Source organism: Dermacentor variabilis, chromosome 10 (assembly GCF_050947875.1).
Source record: "Dermacentor variabilis isolate Ectoservices chromosome 10, ASM5094787v1, whole genome shotgun sequence".
NCBI classification, from domain to species: Eukaryota; Metazoa; Arthropoda; class Arachnida; order Ixodida; family Ixodidae; genus Dermacentor; species Dermacentor variabilis.
Genome location: NC_134577.1, coordinates 57,289,347 through 57,317,327, shown reverse-complemented (window position 1 = coordinate 57,317,327; position 27,981 = coordinate 57,289,347). Strand labels below are relative to the sequence as shown.

Here is a 27,981-nt window from a genome sequence, read left to right as displayed (position 1 = left end):
CGACCATAAAACAAACAAGTGACAGTGCAAACCACTATAACAGTTTAATCTGGAAATGAAGGCAACAGCTCTACTCACAAACTTTCATTGCCGCACACATCAAGAGCCATCAAAGGACAGCAAACCAAAAATTAAGACTCGCTGCTATGGAACAAAGCAGCATTGCATCTGTAGCTGTCTTTCCCAAAGGACCACGAAACTCACCGCAATCAAACAAATCAGGAAGCATGCCCACTTCCAATTCAAGTCAGATTATTACTGACATATGCCGAGCAACTTTTACCGGTTACCAAGACCAGCATCAATGCTCCAGAAACTAATAAAAATAAACTACAGAATATAGAGCAGAATCTAAATGTGCTCAATGTGGGCCTGTCTAGCAGATGTTGCAGACTTTGGAGAGCACAGAGAAAAGTAATAAAAACAGTTGCTGGACTGCGTGTGTAGCAATACCTTCTTTTCTGTAGTTTTGTGAACAAGTGCAGGCATGGCAACAAATTTAGGAATGCGTTCTGAATGTAATGTGGCCAGTTATTATTGTGTTAAACTTTGTCAACAATAATCCAATCAAAGGAAGAAAGCCAGCTCAAAAGCTGACTTTCTTCAAAGATCGGGCAGCTCAAAAGTGGCCATCCCCGTACACCAAGCAGCAAACCTGCCAACCTTAAAATTTGAAGACTGCTACAGTCTTAGCCAGTGTCGTCGAAATTTTTTTCGAAGATGTGGGGGAAGTGAGCGTACCAACAAGCAGGTCGCATACCAACACAGGAATTCTGGAGGCAGGGGCACGTGCCCATTATGCCCCCTCCCCCTCCCCCTCCGCCCACATCATCTGGCTGCGCCACTGGCGTTAGGCAAAAATTAAAAAATCTGGTGAAAAATACTAATACATGTTTACTGTTAAAGATTGGCCGGTTTTGCTCTGTAGGTATGCTGTCAATGGTCTATACTATATTCACAACTTAGCTAGAATTACTTCCACCACAAACAATTATGAAGTGTATCTGAAATGTTCACAAAACAGGAATTCAACTTTCAGCGGCCCCCATTATATACTGGTGCTATAAGTTGATGGCACTGCTGCATAGATAACTCCATATAATGGCCAATTCCTAAAAATCAGGCTACAAGAAATCTGCAGGTGACTATGTGTTCTTTCTGAATAATTTCTGCTCTAAACTAGGCGCAAATAAGTAAAAGCACAATATCATTGCTGGCATTACAATAGTAAACAAGCTTTAAAAATGGAAAAGTTCGGAAAAAAACACCCTAAATTTCACAAATCAAATTTTTTTGGTGCTACGGAAACTACACCCTGCGTGTGTTAACATTCGTTGCATGCAGGCAGCTTCGTAACAAAATCGTAAGCACAAACAGCAATTTAGCGCTGCCCGTACTTGTACTCTGGCGACAAGTCTTCTTCTGGTGCACTGACAAGCATTGAAGCTTAAAGCTGCGACACGAATTCTCAGTGACCACATTTATGATGAAGCTATATTCATGTATGCTGACCAAGGCTGAAATGGAAAAAAAAAAGAAGGGGGAGGGAAACGTGGGAAAATTAAAAACTCCTTACATGTCAAGACACTTGATGCACGGGCAATTTAAATATAGACTTTTGGTTCCTCGCATGCACAAAACAGTGCTAACAGTATTAACAAGATTCGCACAAGCACCGCATGAAAGACACGAAAACAACACACTTCCAACACGCTCAAGTACACGCACGTGCAAAAGCACTGTCCGAAGCATCCTCACCAGCTCATCCCTTGCGCGACACGGTACTATACACCACTACACAAAATGTCTATCTGCTTTTGTGTGATGACAAGATCAGCAACGGCTCCAGTCACATCACAAACCTATGGTTCCACTTGACATACATGTTCACACCTCATTACAAGCACCAAAACACAATAGTGCCTTGCACGCATAGTCTTTGTCAAAAGTATACAGGCTATAAGCATGTTGCCCGCAATCACCATGCTCACTGCAGGCAAAAGTTTCTATGCCGTGTAGAATTAAAAAAGCTCTTGTACTCACCATCAAGAGGTCTCAAGTGTCAGAAGTACCACGGTAACCGCACCACCACTGCCAAACAACATAAAGTATGGTGAAGGCGCAAAGTAGCCTATACACTTTTGACAAAGGCAGTACACAGTAATACATTGCAGAAATGGCCTGTATATTACGCAACACTACATATTTAGCCCATGCATGCTAACGCTATCGACACTACCTGCCACACTGGGCATATTGTTCAGAGATCTTTTTACAACACAGTCAGCCTTTGAAAAGACAAACCACACACGTGAACGTTCACCGCAACACCACGCGTGTGCAGCCAAAAGTCAGCAACTCCTTCACTCTCCTACAATTTGCCTAGATGAAATAAAACCTCACTGTAGAGGTTGCTTAATGGCATTCTCAGCTGTAATCAAAATTAACAAATGTCGAGTGCCCATACTATGTCTGCGGTCTGTTGAGAAACAGGCTGTCGAACTAAGTACCAACTCTACACCAGCATTTTAGCGATCAAGTGAACGTTTCAAGCTGCCACGGCACGAGGCCACAGCCTTCCCCACCACAAATCATTGCTTTACATTCATTTGACCTGTAACGTGCCTTCGCTCATTCTACGAATGCACTGAAGCCACAAACTGACTGCAGTGTGGAGAGACAGCGTTTGTATCTTTGGCTTTTGGATGACCGCTGCTATCAACAAGAACCAATGCATGAGTGGCAAACCCAACGAACAATGTTCTGAATAGTGCGATGATAAACCCCTAATAGCACCCTTTTCGAAAGCATGCACAAGACATAGTTAAAAATTGGCAACATGGACACATGAATATAACACAGTGAAAGTAATTAATAAACCTGTACCATTTCACACTGCAAAGCAGCAAATTCGCACTTCAGCCCACATCCAGTGTGGAGCAGTCATCGCACTTTTCAATACACTGACAGTGACAAACTGCCTAACACTAGCTGGCAATCATGAGGGCGACTGCACTACGGTCCCATTATATCCTTTAGCAAGTATAATAAATTTTACTGCGGACATTCAAGTTACTATGCGACACTAATTAAGACCGACATAAATGAAGTCGCGAAAATTTGGAACGCAATGCATCTGTCACCAAATGCACTCAATGTGTGCTTGTGTTCCCATGATTTATAAACCCCAAGCATCCAGTGAACCACAAGAGTACACTATGTCCACATAACCTACAAGGTATTCAGATACGGCCCACAGACCTGAAACCAGGAAAGTGTGGCAATGGCATAAAGCAAGACTAGCAGGCGCAAGAACCTGCACAAAACTGCTAGAAGCTTGGCTTAGAGTAACATCTGCCATTAATCAAGCCTTAATAATGCAGACACTTCACCCCACGTGAAGTGTTAGGTTTCGCACATAGTCCATGCTTCATTTTGTTTTTAATGCTGTGGCACGCACTGGCATCGAATGCCAATGCTTCTTAAACCAGAAGCTGCTAGCTACAAAGTTCCACTGGCGTCTTGCCACTTGCCCTCAACTTGACAGCTCGATGCTCTCATTATATACATTACATATACATATTATGCCTGTGTTATGTACACCACTTTCTTTAATTTCAGCATCTTACTCGTTGTCATAGTGCAAAGCTCCTACTACACACGTCATCCTATCACAGGGTGTCAGCAAAACCTTCAAAATTTCTTGACCATGGCAGCAAGAATTCGGCTAAAAGAACATCACAAGACAGCAACCAATTATTAACCATAATTTTTCTCACAATGTCGAAAACATCGGGTAATCCAGTAGAAGCTAATCTGGAGGAAAATTCTGTAGCTTACACCGGGGACAAGAAAAATCTAACAGCCTTTCGCACAGTCTTGTGCTTCATCAATAAACTCATGACAACCTTGAGTCGAGTATGCCACACCAAGCTACTCACTCTTTGATATTGTAACTCAAGCACCTAACTAATACCCGGGTACTTTTCAGTGGCTATAAAGCCGATCGACTCAAAGGAACAAACTCGGCAGCAGTCAAAATGTTTCCGCACTCAAACACCAAGCGTTTGTGATGCCTCCGCTGAATGTCACATTCCGCATCGCCGAATCTTAACAGCCCTAACAGTTATTCTAAATAGCTAAATGCCATATTTTTATTGCTGTAAGGTGTTTAAACAACATACTGAACTAATGTACTATATTTAGTTACACAATGCTCACATTTGCACATATTGTGCCTATTTTTGTTGGTTTCTTTTTAATGCTCTGGCAATATTGGGGCTGCTGGGGACGGTGTATTTGTCATGAGGTGGGACTGGCACTAGTTGCCGAAAGAAAATAAATTAGTTTTTCTACAGAGTAAACAGTTGCCTGTTATTCTTTTTCATCGGGTGCGTGGCTAACCACTCGCCACTGCAAAGACACTACTGATGAGGGCGCCTGCCTCTATTGCTCGTCGGCCTTCGAGATCTCGATACAGTTCTGCATAACTCATCCAACTCGATAGGCTATTGACTAGACCGCCGTAACGGGCAGCGCATACTTTGTCATTGATTTGATAGACTATCGATTACTACGCCTTTCGAACGCCTGTGACAGTGCTATTAGACAATTTGGGTACTACCTACACCAGCCCCTTTTCCATCAGCTTTGCAGTGGTACTTCATCAATCACAGCCCTTCGATTGCCTCTTCAACTTGTCCACACCCCATTGGCCCCATATGCACATCTCAGGCAAGCTTCAATGATGCGTTAGTTGCTTTGTGCAACGGCTTCAATAAACTCGCATCTGTTTTCTTCCAGCACGACGGCAAGCTGATACGAAAAAACAACTTCTGCTTCATCAAGTTCCACCAAACTCTGCACCTTTGAAGATGCTTTCCTGCTTGGACAGGAGTGGGAGTTGGACAATGTGCCATTCGATATCAGCATCATCGCATGCAAACACACCCAAGTGCAATGGACTTGCAGACACGTAGAAATCGCGCCCAACTGGTTTCACAGCTGTTTGGCACAGTAAAATCTGCAATGGTCGTTCCTTTAGTGTTCTCATGACATGTCCCAAGTGAGCTTTTGCGGCGATGTAAAGAACAATATTTGCCAAGTTGCATGCAACATGTAATGTACATTGCCAGCAGCGCTACATTAACCAAGGGTTTTTTTCCTTCAATGTTATTCTTACCATCCACTGCACCAAGTGACCATGGTGCAGTGGTGTACAGAGCGACCACGAAGTGTGCAACAAGAGAGAGAGGAAGAACTTGTTCAAGAGAAAGATGGCATCTGGCCATGCTGTGCAAATTAAATCAGAGAGAGCAGCAGCATGTCTGTACTAACTTTGTAAAAAGCATGCAAACGAAACTTCTGTAGCTTGATTGTTGCAAAGCAACAACAGAGTTCCCAAAACTACAATGCAACACCTAAACTTTTTAACATCCCTGCTACCCCAGAAGGCAAGCCAGCCGCTGAAAGTAAAGGGCTTTGTCAAGTGGGACAGACAGCGGCAAGAAATCTTAGCTGTATAATATTGTTACATACACCTGCCCACAACATGTGTAAACTACCGAAATGAAAAAAAAAAAGATCATATTTTTAATATATATTTCGTGCTTCAAGCACCCAAGTCTGAGATCCATTTTGCATTTGAGCATGAGGACCTATGTGGTAGTGTACCTGAGCTGGACATGATCCGTATACCACAAAAGACGGCGCTTTTTCAGCTTCCATAAAGTTCTGTGGACAAGTCTGCAAAAGGTTATGTGGCTAAATTATCACTTCCGACGTGATACAAGCAGGCTATCTACTCAAGCAAAACATCACAGACCATTCAAAATTTCGACCTTTAAAATCGGAATCTACTGCACTCGTGATTGTGCTGTGATGAGTCTGAATAGAACAGCAATTGTGTACAAAGAACACTCACGAAAACTCCTAAATCGGCCTTCTTCAAGAAAGTCAGGAACCACTGATCCTAATTCCAACAGTTCAGAAGAGAACCCAATCGTCAATCCCAGGTGCTTTGAAATGCGCTACTATAGGCCTTCATTTTATTAAAGGAGTACTGACACAAAAATTTGAAGTCGAGATAACTTGTGAGATCGATTTAGTTGGTCACACACACATCGTCTATAAAATATCAGCGGCGAATATCGCTTAGAACATATTTAAAATCAATTTTAAAGTACGTGCGCGCAGCCAACCGCAAAACAGAGCACCTCGCGACATTGACATCACCCGGGATTGTAAATAGCCAAGAAAACGCTACGTCATGTGGCTACGTCACGAATTTTCGTTGGCTGCCATGCGGCTTACGCGTGCTCTTCTCCTCTGTTGTTGCTTGTTCTAGCTGTTGTAGTGGGACGCTCTCCGTGTCGCTGCAACTGCAGTTTTTGTCGTGTCCGTCGGGATATTTCCCACACTATCAGCTTGACTGCGCTGCACTGACCACGCACGAATTGCGAGTACAGCACCATGCCGCGTACATACTGCTGCGTTGACTTCTGCGGAACATATTCAGGGTTGGGTATAACTATGCATAGTTTTCCCCACGATACCCTTCACTGGCAGAAGTGGACCGAGTTCGCGACTCCCACATGCAGGAAATCGCCGCTGGATGACGAAAACGAGGACGACGACGACGATGATGGCGAGGACATGGCAAACCACGTGCAAACGTAGCAGACGACTAGCAAAACGAAGCTCGCGTGCCGGTGCGCCGCACGCTGGCTGCGCTTCAGAGCATACGTCATGGCTTTTTGCGAACACGTGACCACTTTGTTTACACTCCCGTTTGGCCGTCTCGTTGCTCTCTGAAACCGAAACTTGGACTGGTCGCTACAAAAAAGACTGCAAATAATTACCTGTTGCGCTCTGAAGTAAATGAGGTCTCGTGCCGTGATTACTGGGTCATTAACTACTTATTAAAGCAGAAAAAACCACGTGGATTTTTTTTGTGTCAGTACTCCTTTAAATGCAATGCATTTCTACAGCTACCCTACCTTGCTCATCACTATACATGTGACCTCGATAGGATGACCGAATAAAAAAAAAAGACAATCTAGCCCCAATAAGGAATCAAACCTGAGTCTGTACCATCGCATGCGAGAACCTATCTTTTGCTCCACGGCATCAGTTAAGAACAGGTGCGGAATAAGTGTGACATGATTTGCATTCCCATGATTTATAAACCCCAAGCTCCCAGTGAACCATGTGCCATGTTCTGTCACACATAAGCAAGATCATTGCCACTGCCATGCTGCCAAAATATCAACAGACATGAGCAGCTCACACATGCAGCTCACACATGCAGACCTGCGGTTTCTGCGGTTTATTTAGCTGCAAAAGCGACAAAGCCAAACTGGTGCACCGTCACACTCCACTAATTCAGCTGCAATGGAAGATGAATAAAGTGTTGCACAAATGCTTTTGAAAAACAATCGCAATGGATCAGTCCTGCACCCATTTTTTTCTTTCTTTTTGGTGCACTTCTTGTGTCTAAGCAAAAAGCACACATTGAGGCCAGGGTGCCTTTTTTCAATAGAAACTCTAGCTTTGTCCCCTCTCCTTTTATCTGATATTTGTAGTCTTAAACAAATTGGCTTAAAATGTTTTGGAATGCAACAAACACAAAAATGTAGAGTGTTAAGCTGTAAGTTGCACATTGTTGTGGTCCACCTAAGAATACCAGTGACAGTGCAGACTATAGTTGAACCCCGCTATAATGAACGCCGCCTCAACAAAATATTTCTCATTCCCCCTCAGTTAGCCCTAGAAGCCAATGCACCAAAGTTCTCGCCACAACGAACCATCTTTCGGGCTTGTTTTGCTTCAACAAAATTTTGGCTCAATGAAGCTGAGCTTTCAAATTTGTTTTACTATAAAGTAAGCATAACACCAAACATCTAACTTCTCGTACATACACGTTGCTTAGTCTCACCGAAGACGTGCGCCCACTGTACTACCCATAAACAAACTCAGAGGGGTGCCATTGTTTGATGGTGATGACTATGCGGCTGGCCACCTTGTGACATGGCACGGACAGCCAATCCATATTCATTCTAGATCAAGTGATCACAGGAGCAATGTGCCAAGGCAGTATTGGACCAATTCGCCCAATCCTTTCATTTGCACCTTGTGCACTCGACTCGATGCTAGCACGACAACAATGTAGAAGTTCCTTTCTTTGGAAATGAAGGTGAAAATCTTCAGCGAGGCTTCAAGCGGCATAAAAAAAGGAGACATCGCAGTGGATTTCAGCCTCTCCAACAGCATGCTTTCCACAATTTCAAACCCGCAGGAGCTGATCACCAGTGCTCTTTCTTCGGTGTCCCATCTGCTGCATGGCTTTGATCCAGTCGTTAGACCAAGAAATTATTCACAGCATGAAAAGTGTTTATCGGCAGTGGTTGACTCAGCGGTTGTTGCTGAATGCTGACACCGGGCGGCTGACCAAAGTGGACTTATTCATGGCCCTACAAGTGACTTCCAAGGTGTGGATGGCACCCCGGCGAAGCATAATAGGAAATTGTTTTGTGCATGCCGGCTTTAAGCCTGACACTAAAGTGACGGCCAACTCAACAATAGAGAAGGAAGACGACCATTTCATAGTGGAGCCACCCTCCACAGTGGCTAATGACCGAGTGTGAGCATTGTACCATAGTGCCGATGTCGAAAGGATGGAGGCAAATGGAGATAACCAACATTTTTAGGAAATAAATTATGTTTGTTAAGTGTGTAGTCAAATCTGACAGTGTGATGAGACAGATTTTGTCACAACGATATTTCCGCTTCAACAAAATTTTAGCTCGTCTCGTCAGTTTCGTTGTAGCAAGGTTCGACTGTAGCTTTTTTGAGGAAACTTAAAACTATATTTTAAGAAAAAAAAAACATCTTAAAGGGTGGGTCCACGGCTTCACTAAGTCTAAATGTTCCGCAGTACGTTTTTTCTTCAATGCATGCTTCAATTTGGCTTGCCAAAGTGATGTGCCAACACTATCTTTGACTTCCCCGTGCTTGCTGAAAGCGATGTAATCAAAACATGTTACAGCATTATCGCTTATATCTTTGCAACCATACTCATGGATCTTACTTTGGTATAGTTGTGCAGAGGAAAGAAGCCATTACTCGACCATGCATGCATTGCGTGCGCCGATGGCACAGCTGCCGTGTCACAGATGACACAACCGAAGCTAAATTTAGTGCATTATCCTCAAGCATCTACGAGTGCACCGGGCTAGAGAAGCGCAGGGCAGTCTCGCGCACTGCCTGTAGAGGGGGTCACTTCTTTACCTTAGTGCCCAAACACCCTCTGCAAAACAAATGGGCCCACTACGAATAGGGAGTGAGCACGATTGCAAAATTAGACTAAGACCCACACTAGCTGTTACATAAGTTACACATGTAAGCTTTGTAATGCGTAAATATGTAAATGTAACTCGTGTATTTGGTTAAGTCATTCCTGAACCCCAGTGCCCATGTGCCATCACACACAAGATGTTTCACGTACCTGACTGCAGCCTAACAGATTTCCTGTGAAAATGTTGTATGAGTATTGGACGTGTAGCTTTCGTTGCACTGCCACACATTAATTCCTACCAAATTTTTCAACCAAGCACTCCATGCTTAGATGACAAATTTATGTTTTATGCGAACATTTCTTAAAAGGAATGTACTTTTTGCAAAAGCCTCAAGACAGCTGTGCAGCGGAAGCTCTCTTCATTGCAGCGGATTGAGTTTACGCCACATAGCAGCCGTGTAGTAGCCAATAAAGACATATTATTACAACCGGTTTTTAATAGTGCAACAACGCATTCGTGATGTAGTTATGTCTTTATTGGCTACTATGCAACAGCTATGTGGCATTGACCAGAACCAAAATATTCGGGCAGAAATCGTCTACAATGACTATCCAAGTGTGCGAATAGTCGAAATGCATCAGAGGCATGCTGGGCTCCTCTCTCGCATTTCCCTCTCGACTCGCTGTGCCATCTGGTGGCGGCGGCGTGAAGCCTATGCACACATGGTTGCAACACACAAAGGGAGCCAAGTTGGCGTCAAAAAGGTTAATTGAAGAGCGGCACAGACTCAGTGGCTAATACCTAGGTTAGTGTCAAAGAGGTTCACTGAAGAGCAGCACGTACCTATATGCGCACGGCCCACATTTTTAACCTGTACCAAATTTGGGATCAGCCCCCACATTCTTAGACTGCACTATCTTGACTGCACTATCTTCAAGATCAGCCCACATCTCTTGTGGGATAATGAACAGCTAGATAGCCGGAAGCAAAACTGGTCTGACGATGCCAAGAAGCTATTCGCATTAAAAACGGCTCGTTGTGTTGTTGGCATGCACCCTACGGGCCAGTTTTGCTCCTGCCACTTCAATTGCTCCATCACTAAATGCATATACGACATGCTTCACAGGACGGCGAGCCCTGCGTGTAAACAACCCTGCCACATCAGAAGGTTGTGAAAGCATGCAGGAGTTAAAAATTCATAAGCGTCAGGTCAAAAGCCAGTGCTGCACATAATTTCAGAATTATTCCTCTTGATAAGGCAATAGAGGAAAGAATTATTGTGCAGGAAAGCTGACTTGTGGTGCTGAACAGAGAATAAAAGGTTTGCAGGATAACTGACCTACATGAATTTACAATGTGAACTGTTCACTCTGTCATTTTTCTCTGACTTCACTTCTTTAAAAAAAAGCTTCCCTCATCACAATTCCTTGACTTTTCTAGGTGCCAAAAATTTCCCAGAATTTTCCAGCTTTTCAAGGTTGCTAGACACCCTGTAACTAGCAATCAACTTTGAATACCTTGTTGTATTCAAGAATGCCTCTCTAAAAGAAAGCAACGAACCAAGCTCGCGAGATCATCAGCATAAATCTGACTAACTTATGGGCAGCATTTATGCTTGCTTTCACCAGACAGTCACAATAAGATGCACCAGCCAGCTCACAAACCCAATCACTAAAGCACAACAGCCTAATTCTGCTTGACTGCGCCCAGACACTGCAAACTGACGGCGGCTTCTCATCGCTAGGCTGACCTCTGGCTGTAATTGATGCGACTCCCAAGCTGCAACATTTGCCACTGCAATACGCGACTTCCACAGCTTAGGAAACATATTGGAGTTACAAGTTGGGCAACTTGGTAACGAACCATCTTAAAAAGCACCACTTACAACAGGGACAAAGAGATCGCAAGACATGTGCCAACATGTGCTGTGCTCTGTGCATGTGCCTGTCGTAGGTGGTGCTGTACAGAAACAGCTGCACTGGCGCCAGAATTGCAACAACCTTGAGCCAAAGCCCAATCTGCCCTCGACACTCATTCTTCAAACAGGTCAAATCCAGCACGGTCACCACACTCCAGAACAACAGGCGACACACAATTCACCACATCCACAGGCACTCGCACTCTCACAACATCCGCACCCACAGACGTTACGTCTCAGAGCTCAAAATATCGAATCACGAGGTCCAGGTTCTGCTGAGCCACCTGCTCCCGCAGCTGCTCAATGTCGGCCCGCGTCACGTAGTCGCAGCCAAAGACAGTCAGAGAGGCCAGGTCGCTGTCTGCTGCCACAAGCGATCGCAATCCCGCACCCGACACGTACTCCACTTCGTTTAGCTCAAACTCACGAAGGTTGGCAAAGGTTCCGGAAGCAACAAGAGCCTCCAGAGAGGCATCTGTCAGCTGGCACCATCCCAGGCATGCCTCGGTCAGTTTGCCACCGTTGCGCAGCATCCCAAAGAGCTGGTCTGGCGTGACGGTGTTCATCTCATGAGGGAAGAACTTGAGCCGCTGTAGCCGCCTGAAGTGGGTGTGTTGCAGAATGGATGGCTGGTCCGACAGGATCAGTGTTCGCAGGTCTTCCATCTCCAGGTCCATCAGCACCGGACAATGCCTGCATGACAAGACAGCAGCAATTTTTTTTAAGGGAAGCCCACAACACCTTTTTCATAACTGCAAACACAGTGGAGGCAAGTGCGGTCCCTTTCAATGAACAAGATATATTCCCACAGAAATATTGAAAGACACACCTCATAATAACAGAGAGATAAAGAGCGCAAAGTTTACTTTTCCCATTCGACGACCACATGGGGCGAAAAATTTGGCAAGCAGGATGTTGTAGAGGTGGAGGGCAAGGAAATCGTCCATGAAGTAGTGCAAGATATGGGCTGGATTGTGGCCTACAAGAAGAGACGGAGGAGCGGAGAGCCGAACAACGACCAAGGCGAGACACAAGCAGAAACATAGGCCACTGCAGCGCGAAACAACAAGAACGATCTGCGCATATGCTGATCACCCACGACGCCGAAGCAACCACAGCTGCCGCGCGACGACTTCAAGACCGGCATCCGCCTACGCGGCGGCTCCAATGCGGCACAACTGCACACCGTCACCGTGAGCTGCACACCGTCACCGTGAGGGATGGTGTGCTTCGGGGCCGGCTTGACTCGCGAAGCAGCGAGAGGCAATACACTCAGAATCAACACACGACAGAATACACTAACAATGAGCACACCAGTCAAGCAGAATGCCATCAAGCACAGCAAACTGCAAGAAATATAGATCCGAAACCAGACCTACGCCGCAGCAGCGCACCAACGCCGGAGAATACCTCGAACGGGGTTATTCACGGAGTACCCGAGAATGAAACCCAAGAAATCATTCAGTAGAGCCTGGTCACCAAACGAAACCTCACAATACTCCACACAAGAAGAATGGGCTGTACAAACTTGAACGTTATAGTATTCGAAAGGGCGCACGACCCCCACTACGTGCACTACTGATGCGCTGAATACCGCTGCCTACTACACAAGAGGAAACACGAAGTGTGCCAAAAGTGCAGGCGCATCGGCCACAGGGGGGACGTGCGCGTCAATCCCAACAACAACAAGTAATGCTGCGGATGTGGTGAACCCAACCCGACAGAACAACACCAATGTACACCGAGCTGCCAATTATGTGGCAAGTTACATGTCACGGGAGACAAGGAGTGCACGGAGATCTTCAGGACTCCATACATACTAAAGAAATGACAGTGGGAGAAAATCCAGCAACAGAAACTGAGACTCGGCGCCGAAGACAGGACAAGCCGCCCTAGAGAGCGGCCGAACAACAACAACAGTACTGAAGCCGGCGGCTACAACAACCAAGGAGGGAACCAAGGCTGCGGCATACACGACGAAAACGGTGGCACCGGGAGCACCAGGAACCGCCCCCGCTCCTACCCGAGGCTACCCCAGGGCGGCGGTAGGTGATCAAGATCCCGGACCCGGTCGAAGTCCAGGCACCGGTCAGGGTCAGCAGCAGCAATGCCACCGCAGCAGCAGCAGCAAGGACCTGGCCCGCAGCATCAAGAATAAAGCAAGGTGAGCTGGGCAGACAGGGTCTCCCTGCCCACCCAACAACAACTGGATAGTAGCAGATCCGCCCTAGAGCAACAATTAGCCAAAATTCAGGCAACTCTAGTTCCGGTAATGCAGGGAAATAGAGACCTCATAACCAAAACAGGCACAGCTAGAAGCAGCAAAGACACGAGAACGGAGCCGCACTCCATCTGTCAAAGGTGGAGCAGTCACGCCCTACCCCACACTTATGCAGGTAAATGCTCCGGTGCAGGCACCCCCGCAGAAGCGGAAAAATTTCGAGCCTAGCAGACCTAATGCAGAATCAATTTGAAATGCTCAATACGCAGATGGAAACACTAGGGCAACGCATGGAAGCAATCGAAAACAGAATGGAAATACTTGAAATCAGAACTACAGCACTAGAGGTGCACTAGGAACTACAGCACTACAGCACTCTGGCAGAAAATTGGCCCACACCAGTGGGATCTATAAAGAGTATGACACCACATCAGAGACTCACCATAGCAGAAAGCAGTATGGCCACCGTGGGGGTCATCAATTAGCAACAAAAATGGCCCCAAATAATAGTAGCATTGAATATATGATCTGGCAATGGAACCGCCGAGGGTTTCATTGGAAACGGGGAAATCTGCAGCAGATCCTCTTAGGAAAAGAAGCCCCAGATGTCATAGCTGTGCAGGAGACTATGAGACTGGCAAAATTATCAGGGTACAAATCCTATGGAGCCTCTGAAGAGAAAGCACTAGCCATAACAATAGTCAAAAGAAACCTGGCAGTGCTGCAGCACGAAACCACGATATCAAACGTACAGCATGTCCTCTTAGAAATCATACTGGCATGCAAGAACGACGGCAGCCTCTTTGTCCTCAATATCTACAGCTCTCCAAGACACAGGAGTAGGTTCAGGACCTTGTTCCGCAAAACCATAAACATCGCCAAATAAAACATGGTGGTGGTAGTTGGGGACTTTAACACCATGCACCCCACGTGGAGCTATCGCAGAGGAACTGTCAAAGGATGGAATCTCTGGATAGCCACGCAACAGGAGGGGCTCACACTTATTACGGATCCTCAACAAACCACGCGCATGGGTAACAGTGTGAGCATGGACACCGCACCCGACCTCTCGTTTACAAAGAATACACAGGACCCCAAGTGGGCGAACACACAAGATGATCTGGGCAGCGACCATTTCATCATATCCACAACAATAAACATGGGACCCACAAAAATGAAGGGTAGGAAATTGATGATAGTGGATTGGGATATATTCAGACAGGCACAGGCACACAACAACATATTGGCAGGCATCGATAGCACAGAAATGATTACAGACATTGACAAATGGACACAACAGCTACACAAAGCCGTAAAGCAGGCTACTCAAGAAATTCCAGAGGAAGCAGGGCTCTAAGCAGCCAACAGCAAACTCCTCCACCTGTGGGAGGGGCGCTGCAGCCTACAGCAAAGCTGGAGAAGCCAGAGGCTGAATCGGGCCCTGCAGCGGCTAATAGCGTGCTTATACAGGGAGGTTGAGTATCACGGGAACCACTTAGCCTGACAGCTATGGGAGTCCACACGTAACAGCATGGAAAACCAGCTTGGGCTGGGCAAAATGCTCCTATGTCTCTTAGACCCAGAGGGCAGTAAAACGACACAGAGGCAGAACCTCAACAAGATCACCCACACTTACGCAGGATCATGACATACAGAACAAATACATAGGAAGCATTACACAAGAACCACAGAACATGTACATGGGCAGGGGAAACTTCCCATTGAACAAGAAAATCACAGAGGCCAAGGTGAGGGCCGAAATACTCAGGCTATGCACAAAATCGGCGCTGGGCCCGGATGGCATCATAAATAAAATTCTCCGAAACCTAAGTCACAAATCCATCGTGGCAATCACAAAGTACATGAATTAGTGCTGGGAATGGGGTGCATTACTGCGGCAGTGGAAAACTGCACACATGGTGATGATCCCCAAACCCAGTAAAATATTACTGATCGAGAACCTCAGACCCATCTCTGACCTCGTGCGTGGGGCAGCTGATGGAGCATGGTCGTTCTCACAAGATTAAGCAACTACATAAAGGACAGAGGCCTGTATCCACTTACAATGATTGGGTTCAGGCCGAAACTGTCCATGCATGACGTCCTACTCCAAATTAAACATCAAACCTTCGACACGCGGGGCAGAGGAGCGGGATTAAAAGCCATCTTAGGGCTGAACCTCACCAAGGCCTTCAATAACATTATGTGCAAGGCGGTCCTAGGAAACCTCCGGGACCTGGGGGTAGGTCACAAGGCCTACAACTATGTCCGGGACTTTCTCTCTTACCACACAGTTAAAATCACGATAGGAGAAATCAACTTGGACAACACAGAACTGGGTAGTAGGGGAACGCCGCAAGGCTCGGTATTGTCACCCATTCTCTTCAATGTGGCTATGATTGGTCCGCCAAAACTCCTCAGCAAGATCCGCGGCCTAACCACAGCCTACACGCTGACGACATAATGTTGTGGGTGACAGGCGGCAGTGAGGGCCAAATCAAGGAAACCCTCCAGCAGGCCACGGGGGCCATCGAACGCTACGCAGCAGAGAGGGGGCTCAGTATCTCCTCGCAAAAGTCCAAACTTCTACTTACGCACCTTACAACCAGGAAACAATACGGAGGAACACCGAAAATTAACATTCAGGTGAACGAGGGCCCGATACCTATCGTACATCAGATCAAAGTCTTAGGACTCTGGTTGCACGCGGAAGGCAGAAACCACAATACCATCAATGCGCTAGAGAACAGCACACAGCAAACACTAAGACTAATCAAACGGATTGCCAATAGACACTACGGCATGGGAGAGGCTGGCCTAATTCATTTACTGCAGGCCTTCGTCATTAGCCGCGTCATCTATGTGGCACTGTACCTAACATTTGGCATGGCAGAAGAAAACAAGATGGAATGCATCATCAGACGAGCATTCAAACAGGCGACTGGCATCCCAGTCACAACACCCAATGACAAACTCTTAGAAACTTATCGAGCCGCACACCACCAACCAATATGAAACACACACACAGAGCCCCACAGGGTGACACATTCTATGGAAATAAAGATTCACTATGAAGCACAACACAGTATGAAACTCAGCATTCCATTAGAGACGAGGAAGAACTTTAGAATGCCCCCACTGCCAAAGAACATGCACCCAGAGCACCACAAGGAGCGACAAGAGGCAAGGACGCGCCACATGGAGAACAAATACCATGATGCAGAGGGCGTGGCCTACATAGATGCCGCAGAATACAGAGAACACAAGGGTTGGCCGTCGTAGCAGTAGGCGCAGACGGAGAACTCCCAGCGAGCGGAACCATGAAAACGGGAAACCCGGAAGTAATGGAGGAATCGGCAATAGCATTAGCAGTGGCCTCCACCAAAGCTACAATTATCATAAGTGACTCAAAGATCTCAGTCCATAATTTCACAAGACGCATCTCACCAGAGGCGCTCAAAATTCTAAATCATAACGGCAACCATCATCGCGGGACAATCCAAATTATTTGGGTGCCCGCGCACTCCTCTCTCACCGACAACGAGGAGGCTCACAATGTCGCTCGAGGACTTACTCGCCGAGCAAGTGAGCCAGCCGAGCCGGGAACAAGGGGAGACCGCATGGTCAGATACAAAGAAATCACCAATTACTATCAGTTTGGTGCGCTGGAATAGGGCAGTGTGTCGTCTGGTGGCGAAAACATGCCTCTTCTTGCGATGATGGCCGGGGGCACTGGAGCACGCCAGTCTACTGCAGCGCCACCTGTCGCTGCAGCTTGGAGTCAATGATGGCAAAAGTAAAAACAATGGTGTAACACAGAGCCTCCGGGATTTGTAATTATGGTTGTCGCAGAGGTACGTATGGAGCTCCCCGATTGCTTGCTGTGGTTTTTGCTGCCGCGTTCGCATGTTCTTTATGTGCACGGGAAGTGTTGGATTTCGAAATATCTTTGTGTGTGTGTGTGTGTGTGTGTGTGTGTGTGTGTGTGTGTGCGCGTGTGTGTGCGTGCGTGCGTGCACGCATTTGTGTGTGTTTTCTTCAATGAAACCTGGTGACCGCCTTTCTGGCTGATGCAACATGAAAGGAATGCCATGCAACCCACTAGGCACAGCGCAGGTGTTCCTTCCGGGCTTCTTATCGTCGCGTGTTTCGAAATACTAAAAACATACGCATGCTTACCAAATGTAATGAGTAGATGAGTGTTTATTTGTCTTCTGCAACTGAAGCGCTGAGCAGACGATCAGGAATATTGCATGATCTGTGGTTGGAAATGTGTAAGCTTAGACGCCATTTTGATGTATGCTAATAGTTTGAAGTGTTTATTTTTTGTGAATTATATTAATTTCAATTGTTTTGAGAGCATTTTAGTTTATAAATGCAGAAATGTTTGCACAATATGTTTAAATTTCGCACGCTAGGCATGCCAGTCAATCACAGCGCCCTACTGGTGGCGTTGTTGCGAAGCATACCCGGTTCTCCCATTGTTTTGCTGTACGGATGACACGCTACCCCATTCCACTACACCATACTAGAGAGTTTTAGAATAGGGGCCCCAAAGAAATAGCGTCGAAGCCACTGCGCATGCGCAAGACGCAAACTCCGTTTGGGTTTTGCGTTGGGAACGCTATTTCACCGATTTAGCGAGAGCCCAAATAGCGGCCCCAAAAGCTTTGCGTCGGCAAACATGGCGGCACCCATCGAAGCGACGGCTCTAACCTAGCACAAAACTGGGTTCGATTCGCGGTAACGCGTGAAGTTCGCAAGCTAGGAGAAGTGAGTGCGGTTATCGCTTTCTCTCAACTAGCGTGTGTTATGAAGATTGACTCATTAGACGTGGCTGATTTTGAATTCGATTGTGGATTTTATGGCTCGTAGGCCTAACACGGCTAAGCTTGGCTGGTGAAGGCTAGTAAAGTTGGTTTGCTCAAAACTAAGCGCAACTAATTGTTTGCTGCTTACAGAGAATAACCTCTAAATTGTACTTAAACGCGAATACACGCAAGTAAAAATTATTATTCCTATCATAAAATGGTATATTTTATGTAATTATTTCTAATAGCTTTTCTTTGACGCCGTAGTGGCGCTGTCAGCGCAAGACGCTATCCGCAAACGTCAAACCCTATTCTAAAACTCTTCACTCCTACGTGGCCCAACGCTAACACCCGCAAAGCTCTTTGGGGCCCCAAACTATTGGGGCCACTATTCTAAAACTCCCTACTATCTGCTGGGAAGGGCCCGGTACCATCCAGATCTAACCAAGAAACAAGCGGTAGCCTGGCACCTCCTGCAAACAAACATGTATCCTAACCTGGTGGCCTGCAGCAAATTCTGTCCAGGGGTACTATAACATCAAGTTATTTTAAGCTTTTCTATTCCAATTCTGCAATCAGACCTTCGTGATCAGTCAAAAACCTTTTTACCACCCCCACTTCATCTGTCTGTCACGCGATGTCATGAAAACCGCAATAGCTCCCATCTGATGCAAAGCATACACATTGATTACACACGGTTGGACCGAATCAGTGTTTTTCTCATCGTTTGAACAAGGAGAGATTTTAGATACTGGCGGGAATTCCAGTTTTTCTTTTGTGATTACTTGCCTTGGCCCAGTCAATCTCGTGCTTAGTAGCCACCGCATGCTACGCAAGTGCATTGGAGACAATGTTGCTCTTTTTAATACCATTCATGTATTGTATGAACCTTTTATAGGAAAGTGCCGCTCTCCCTGATATAAAATTAGCCACACTTTGCACAGGGTATTCTATAAACCACACTTGGAACCTATCCTTTTCAGTTGGTGTTCTCACTATATTTTTTTTGTTCAATATACATCTTTGCCAATAAAAAACGAACTACAACTAGGCCAGAGAAAGTGCCTTGAAAATCAGTGACATCATGACTAGCTGGTGTGGAAACTTAACAGTGTCGCCGCACTTCTGCTGTCTTTGCATCTTTTCTGGCTTGTAAGGCCTCACTTTACAATATGAGTCGCTCTTTTGGTACTGTAGACAGATAATTCCCTAATCCATCTCAACTTATTGAGGCGAAAGTCTTAAGTGGCTCATACCCTCAATGACCTTGAAAAAAATGTGTCGTCTAGTCCAATGGTACAAAAACTATCATCATAAGCAATGGCTCATCCCTCTAATAATGCAGACGCTACAAGCACTCAGCAAAGTGAAGCGTACAGTGCATACATTCATTGGAATCACGCATACAACGTATAGAAATGTGCCGTCTAGCTGAGTGGTGCAAAAAAAAAAATAAAATGTGACCACCTCAATGGCTCATACCCCCAATAACGCTGAGGCTACAAGCACTCAGCAAAGAGAAGCAAACAGTGCATACATTCATTGAAATCACCGATACAACACACTGAACAGCACGCTTTTCAATCCCCTGCTGACAGGATGCAATATAAGGTCGAACAGAAACGTTGTTGTGCGAGTCTAACCCGCCTTATGAGTCCGCAAAACCGCATCTAAGCATCGAAAATGAGCCGAAGAAGCTGAACTGCAAAAGCAGAAACGCAACGATGCGAGACGGTACATCACCAAGTGTACAGCAGGCCTTCACCTTCATGTGTTACCAGAATGTAACACGCTGCTAAACCTTTTTTCTTATGAGCGGCCTTTTAGACTGCCAGTACTAAGTTAACACATCTGGGTGCCATGCATGCAATCAGGACTCACTCGCTGATGGCAGCGACATCCAAGTCAGGCAGGGACAGGGTAAGCGTCTTTAGGTGAGGCCCAACCATCCTGAGGACAGGCTCCACTTGCCGGCGAAAGAAGATCTCCGACGTGTTTGAAATGACTCGTAGGGTGAGATCAGTCAGCGACTTTAGGAGGCCAAGTGGCAGGATTCCCTCCTGGCCCGTCAGAATGAGACTGACACGCGTCAGCAGAGGGCAGATGCTGCAGATGCAGAGAGAGATGGGAGCATTTAGTCCAACTGCCCCCAACTACTGCAGAGGCAGTTAAAAAGTTTGTTCAGAAACCGTTCAAGTTGACTGTCAAAGTAAGTAATGCTTTGCCTCTTAACTTTGGCTAAAGCAGTTTGCCATGCTGCATCACTCTTCAAAACGTAAATAGGTCACTCCATTGTTTATTTTTCTGAAAGCGTTAGGGAGCCATATCCGTCTTACTTTTGCCGTGCATATGCTCGGCCACGCTGAAACATGCGCATGATCAAAATTAAATTCTGAGGTTTTTCGTGCCAATACCACAATTTTATTATGAGGCACCCCGTTATGGGGAACTCTGGATTAATTTCGATCACCTGGAGTTCTTTAACATGCAACCAATACACGGTACACCGGCAATTTTGCATTTCACACCCATCGAAAGGTGGCATGCACATAGTGGTGAGTGGGGTTACGGAAAATGCAACCATGAGCCCGTCCGTTCTGCCCCCAATCGAGCACAGTTGTTCACTTGGCAGTGCCAGCAGATGACGAATGAACCTTCCTCTCCACCTTTCCCTTCCCCAGTCCCACCACCAACAACAGCACCAAAAAATGTAAAATTCCACAAGCTTTAAGGACTATGACATTCTTTGGTTTTCAAAATGATAGAGATGTAATGGCGATAGCCGGGGGAAAGCCATGCTTCCCTGACAAATGTGCTTATGCAAGCCCTTCACAATGTGGTAACATTATTTACAACCCGTTGACACCTTGCTTTCAATGCAAAGAAACTGCTCATTTATAAACGTGACCTCTGTCAAGTGCTTTAGGTTTTTTTTATTCATCCCACAAGAAACCTACGTGCATATGCAAAGAAATTCACCTTTTCACTGTTGCACATAGCGATCCTATGCTAACAACGGCAGGCTCTAGCCCTCCGTGACGCATGAGCAAAGTGGGGCATATCACTGCCATCTTACTTTTCACTGCCGCAGGTAGCATTTCTAATGCTTGCAATGCCAAGCTTGTCCTCGGTGAAGCATTGTGCTAAGTGGCACATATCACTGCCTTACTGCATGTACCATTTCACCACTTTGATGAAATTGCCATCATGCAGGGGCTGGAACATCTACCTTGCAAGAAAAACAGCCATGACATTGATACCTAAATAACTCTCTCTTTTTTTTCTTTTTTTTTTTTCTTTCCTGCTCAGAGGCATTTTTGATGACATGCAAAGAAACTACACCACACTAAGACCCATCGGTGATCCGTACAATGGTTACTGCTTTTAAAAAGATACTTGCCCTTACGCATCGCAAGCAGCATATCAAACATATATGGCGATTCTACTTCAATGCTTTCACTGTATACATGCACCACTGTGTTCCACACCTCCCCACCCTAAGGAAGGGATGGGACTGTAGTGCTGCGCAAGCAATACTTGTGGCACTACAGGAATTAAAGGGGAACTAAAGAGAAACATTAAATCAGTTCGTCAGATCAAACTTTCTTTCAAAACTTAAATTTTGCTAGTTTCATGTTAATGGGTTGACCATTTAAAGAGGTAATGAAGGCTAAATCCCAATTTCATTATGTTGCACTGAAAATGCAGAGCCGATACGAAAGTTTCAAGTATACGGTACGAAAGGTTTCAAGGTATCTTCACTCCAGCAGCACTTCTTGAAGTCTCAATTCATGCACATGATGACCCATCAATGGATCACTTGTCATATGCGTCCGGTGCGTCGTGACCCATGCGCGAATCACCAGGAAGTTGTGTGCTCCTTTGAAACTTTCTCAAGGTGCAGAGAGATGGCGCTACATGTCAAATCAGAAGAGAGAGAGAGAGTGAGTGAACTTTAATAAGCACCAGCAGTTTAGTCGGCTGGGCCTAGGCCTCCCACGATGGGACCAGAAGCAACAAGAACTTTTCGTCTCTGTTGATTTCTAGCAAATATGTTGTTTATGCATTGCAGGAAAAACCTGCACAGCCACAAATGGAGTGTAACTGCCGTGAACTACCCGTGACCCACGCCGCAGTGAGTGTGTTAATTTTCTGTTCAGCAGGCACTTTCTTTGTTGTGAGTGTACTTTTACAGGGCTTCAGCTCAACTTTTCACCACATCACTATCTGCATCCATAGCTGAAATAGAACAGCACTATAGTTAAAACTCGATCTACCGAAACCCGACTTTACAAAGTTCCCGATCTAACGAAGAAGTTTTTATTCCCTGGCAGGTACCCATAGAGTTCAATGTTATCATAAACCTGAATTAACGTAACAAACTAGGCCGAACTCGATTGAACGAAGTTTATCCTGAAATAAGTAAGTAAAAATAAAGCGATGACTTCTTTCTCCTTTTGATGCCCAGACGGGTTATCCTTAGTACCTGTCCTCTAAAGCTATCACGTTAAAACATCTAGGCGGGACGGTCACACCCCCAGCTTTATTTTGACGAGGCTGCAGACCGTGCCCATGCATGGAACAGCCGACTCAACAACGCCTCGGTAGGGGCGACGGTGGTTGGTTTTGTTATTTCATGGTTTATGCGACAGATGGCTGGATTAGCGGCAAATACAACGCCACGGTAGCTTTCGCATGTCACTACATTACAATTTTACATTTCGAAGGACCACAAAATTCCTTTCTTGGTTTTGCGAACTTCCTGATTTAACGAAATAATTCGAGCATGGTCATCACTTCGTTAAATCAAGTTTCAACTGTATGTGCAAAATAATCAATCAACATGGGGTTGGTACTTTAAGAAACATACACTGCTGAGCTAAGATTGCAGATTACATCACAAAAACTGTTTTTGCATGCTGCTTAGTCATTAAGTTATGCGCTAAGCTGCGTGCTACAGGACCCATTGAGAGGATGATGCCCTTCACATGTCCCCTCTCACTTTGACCCATGAAGTGCACACCAAGCAGTGCATCCAAGCAACCAATTATGTCTCATCACTAACTACCCTCCACAGGAATGTTAACGAAACCAGATAAGAAAGCAGCAGAGTTCAAGGTGCAATATATCAGCATTGAGAATGCCTAGTTACGCACAAGACCCAAGGAGTTGCACCTAAGGAAGCACACCATGTAACTAACGATGAAAAATGGAGACAAACACTGACCACAAACGAATCAGTAAGCTCAATGCTTTGGCTTCCACACAGGTCCCTTGTTCACAATGAAATTATAAAGCAATGAAACAATCACTTAAACATGCCGTACACGCAAACTACGGCAGGAACACCAGGCAAAATTATTCATCACCAGTACACTATGAATGTGTCACCGTACTTAGCTGACTGTTTTGTCACATTTTAATATCATTATTAATAATCCTCCCATGTAGGAGCAGAAACGTCAGCCTTATGTTTCTATATTTAATCACATTAAGTTCCATCCTAATGGGATTCCGTCATACTCTTGATTTCACCAGTAAGTGAAATGATTCTGCAAAACGCCATAAATAAGTGCTATCACCTTTTACATTCCCACACACTGCCACAAAGACAAAGCGGAGAACACCCTTGCTCAGATGAACTACAGCTAAATAATCAGATGGGAAACAAACGTGTACAGGATTATCTATGGGAAAACAAAGCGCCTACAGAAACAGCAAGATAAGTAGGCGACTAAACCCCAAGAATGTAGCTCGAGGATTGCTCCGGCATCGCTTTTAGCAACCTCTCAATGCATCTTCAATTTACGCACTTAACACCTCTCAGCATAATTACTTCGAAGTACTCGCATATGTTATGAGGAGTGCTACTATTGCTTACCAGTAATTATAGAAAACAGTAAACTGTACAGCACAATGCTTTTTCAGGATGGCATAATAATAATAGTAATAATAAAGAGCAGTGCATGCAGCAAGAAGTGGTATTCTAAAATTCCTCACTTCAGGTTTACCATTCAAGCCTTGTTCAATTGATATCTAGGTGTCAACCAATTATGTCCTCGTTACATCATTTGAGGTATTTTGTGCAGATTTTGATGATTTACAGTGAAGTTATGAAAGTGTTGCAAGAAGCAGTCTGCATATGCAAATCATCCATTCCATATATTCATGGTGCAATGAAAGACAGGTAATAAAACCTTGCAACTTTCTTAATTAGTGAAAATGTTACTACTAGCACATAAGGCACACAAGTATGCTAGGCCAAGTCGAGCATAATTATGTGGAGATAGTAGGTGAGCAGTTCAGGAAATGGCTGAAGAAGAAAGTATATGGAATGCATATTTCATCAATATGACGACCCAACTAAGAATTTACGACACACGTTTAGAGCACCTATATATTTGTTGAAGAACAAACTAACACACTACATGCTGCAATTGCCACACCCCTACTCAACCATCTCATCATAATGCTTCGACATTCATATCCCTGCAGCATAGCAAAAGTGATTCCAAAATATATGTCTGAGAATTACAAATGAATGAAAAACTGCATGTTTTACTTAAGGTTGTTTTAAGTGCATTGATAACGAGGACATGCGAGTGGACACACACAGCACTTGTGAGTGTCCACTCACTTGTGCTAAACGTCAACGGCAATAAAACAATGTTAAGTATGTCTCACCAAAACGGCCATACGTCAACGCTTGTCAAGTGAATGTTTTGTATTTAATTGGCTAATGTGCCACTGACACAGTCGACCATCCATTTCTCAGCACCTCTTTAATGCTCTGCTCTGTTTGCGACTGTGCAGTCATATTGTGGTTGGTCTTTCCGAACACAAGTCCACTCATGTCGCTAGGGTTACATGATCCAATAAGTAGTGTGTAGATATGCCGCAGTGCTGCAAAGAATCTATAACTTTGCGGGTCGAACTTCAACATTCCAATACGTGGCACAAGGAGCAACTATCGAGGTGTTGCAAGTGCAAAAGGTATGCATTAAGCAAGCGTTTTATTCATGAGAGAGGTCAGAGAAGAACACATGAATGTCATGGCATCTTATGATACATTTGATTGGTTCCTACTGCACTCCGACACAGACTGCAGTGATGTGGAGCCCTGTCTTGATTGGAGCCAGAGAAAAGCCTGCCCAAGCCAAACATTCGGCTGCTCTTAATGCAATCAAAGAAGTCAGGTGACCAGAACTCTTGTTGGATCTCGGTTGCGTTCGAAGCTCAAAGGCAAGGGCACCTCAGAACTCTCCGTGATGGAGCGCAAATACTTGAATGAACCAACCAAATGAGTTCTGAGCACTTGATCTGAACTAGGCAAATGTAAAGGCTGCTGCCAGAATGCTTTAGAGTGCTTGAAAGCAACTGGTCTTCAAAAACAGGTATGTGGTGACATCCTGACCAAGTCCAAAGAACAGGGACTTGGAGTACAAACGAATTTACCGCAGAGAACTTCATTAGGCTCTGTACCACTAACACATTCATGCTTACTAAAACCAAGGCTGTACACCACATCTGATCTTCAGTCGGACCGACAGGAAAAATTCCTAACCGGTACCATTTCGTCAACACAATCAAGCTTCCAAACTCTTCAGAGGCTGCCTAGTCGTGGCAATTTATGCATATTCCTTAAGTTAAGCATACTCATAAAGGGAAATGGCACGCACGCAAGCGCACACATACACAAACGCACGAGAAATCGATGAAGACGCGGCGTGCAGCGACTGTGACCAAGCCTCTTCCCTTCACTACGGCACGGTATACCTGACAATGTGCGGCAGCGCAGTGGTGCACTGAAGCAGCGGGCTGAGGCTTCGCTCCATGTACTCGACGAGGGGCAGTTTGCAGCCAGCGGGAAAGAGGAGCAGCGCCTCGGTCAGGAACGGGATCTTGAGCGTCTGCAGCTGAGGCAGCCCGCGGAGCAGGTGGAACGACGACGACACGGTGATGCGCGGGTCGAAGCACATGTCGCTCTCGAGCAGCAGCGAGCGCAGCTGCTCGCACGCCACCAGCAGGTAGAGGCTCTCGTCCGTGATGCGCTGGCCGGAGAGCTTCAGCTCGCAAAGCTCCTTGCAGTGCTTCGCGATGGAGACCACGACGCGGTCGGTGACGTTGCACAGGCACAGCGTGAGGCGGCGGAGACGAGGCAGCTTGCCGAGCGCATCGACCAGCGTCGCGTCGTCCTGGTGCACCGCGCCGACGAGCGACAGCTCGGCGAGCTGCTTGCCATGCGCCGAGATCTGGCGCAGGAGCCGGGGCAGCCGCGACGGCTTGTCGATCGGCAGGTGACAGTCGATGAAGCTGAGCTTGACGCGCCGCAACCGGTGCGTGAGCAGGTGGTGCAGCGACGTGAAGTTGGACTGCTTGTACGACTGCAGCGCATCCACCAGGTCCTCGCTGACGTGCGGTGGGAAGACGCTGGCGACTGCGTCGTCGTGCGGCGGGCACAGCGAGTGGATGGTGCCGGCGACGTAGACGACGCACAGGCGGTACAGAGGCTTGGGCGTCTTGCGTTTCGGCATTCCTCGGGCTTCCGCGGCCGCGCGGCAGCAGGCTTTCTTTTTTTCTTGGTTTGTCACCTACTCTCCCGTTCGGAGACGCGCTGCAGCCGCTGTCACGCAGCGTCCACCCTGTGGGACGGGGTTCGTTGACACCACGGCGCGGCCGCTTCGCGGTAGGGCCCGGGCCGGGCGCTCATACTTGTTTTGCTACCGGAAGGGTCCGGCGCGAAGGCTGTCCCTGCGCCGCATCTCTGCCGCTGTTTGCGGAACTGTAGAGATCAGCGCGACGGGGGCGACAGGCGACCACCCTAGAAACCGCGTCCCACCAGCCGCAGTCCCGCAGCTTGCCGTTTCTGTATGCGCGCTTTGTTCATTGTGCCCTCCAGGTGGCACCAGCTGTAATGTACCTTGCCAATCTTGCTTGCGGTGTTTGTCAAGCTTGCTCCGCTGAAGTTAATGTAACTTTGAAGCAAGCTTGGTCATTTATATCTAAGTACTTAGTTCTTATAGACACTTACAGGTACGGTTATTGTCATCGTCGATAGATACTGGTGCGCCCTGGCCAACCTGGTGCTCTTTTGCCGGCAACAATGGATTACAGAGCGCGTATTTTGAATCGTTACGTTTTTCGTTTTCCAGTTGGAGCTATGTGGGGCTCACAAGTTTCGACGTCAGCAAATAAAAATCTATGCGCCCTACCAGCGTGATATGAGCTATGTTTCGAGGCCACAACAACATAGTGACCATCGCGGACTGTTCCATGGATGAGGCAAAAAACTGTTCGTTCCAGAGCGCCTCGGCAACGCTACACAGAGGTCATGTGGGACGGTATTCAAGCTGGCTATATTACGAGATATAAAAGCGATAACTATACTTCCTCATTGCCGAGTTGCAATGCAGCTTGATATGACGTCCCACTGGACCTTCGCAGCGCTGCGCGAGGACTGTGAAACGACCATGAAATCAGAGATAAAAGCGCTTGTTGCTTTCTTCCTCGTGAACAGGGAAGAGTGGCAGGTTGCGGAAAAAGTGAAAGGGCACGGCTTGTGCGGCTGATAACAAAAGGGCTATGCTTTTACAAGACATGCATAACCCATTATTGCGTACACTGGAAGCCATGCGCTCGCACAAGCGAGAAGCAGGGACGGCTTTCCCTGTTATTTTTCGTTTTAATGCATATATTTCACGGGATGTCTGTTAAACGCAGACAGAAAAGTCACGC

General features: G+C 46.2%; 1 protein-coding gene across 1 annotated transcript; it reads right to left on the bottom strand.

Annotated features, from left to right (window-relative positions):
* Positions 1 to 19: 19 nt before the first annotated feature.
* On the bottom strand, positions 20 to 27,716 carry LOC142560570 (uncharacterized). Its single transcript, XM_075672775.1, has 3 exons — positions 26,023 to 27,716; positions 20,128 to 20,352; positions 20 to 11,907 (listed from the first exon to the last, which is right to left on the bottom strand). The coding sequence occupies exons 1-3, from the start codon at positions 26,778 to 26,780 to the stop codon at positions 11,451 to 11,453; spliced, it is 1,440 nt and encodes a 479-aa protein (XP_075528890.1). The 5' UTR covers positions 26,781 to 27,716; the 3' UTR covers positions 20 to 11,450.
* Positions 27,717 to 27,981: the final 265 nt, after the last annotated feature.

Coding starts and splice junctions, on each gene's coding strand:
- LOC142560570 (XM_075672775.1), bottom strand. CDS start 26,780: ATGCCGAAACGCAAGACGCCCAAGCCTCTGTACCGCCTGTGCGTCGTC. Junction 20,353..26,022: donor GCGCTGCCGCACATTGTCAG/GTATACCGTGCC, acceptor CTGCATCTGCAG/CATCTGCCCTCTGCTGACGC. Junction 11,908..20,127: donor GATGTCGCTGCCATCAGCGA/GTGAGTCCTGAT, acceptor CTTGTCATGCAG/GCATTGTCCGGTGCTGATGG.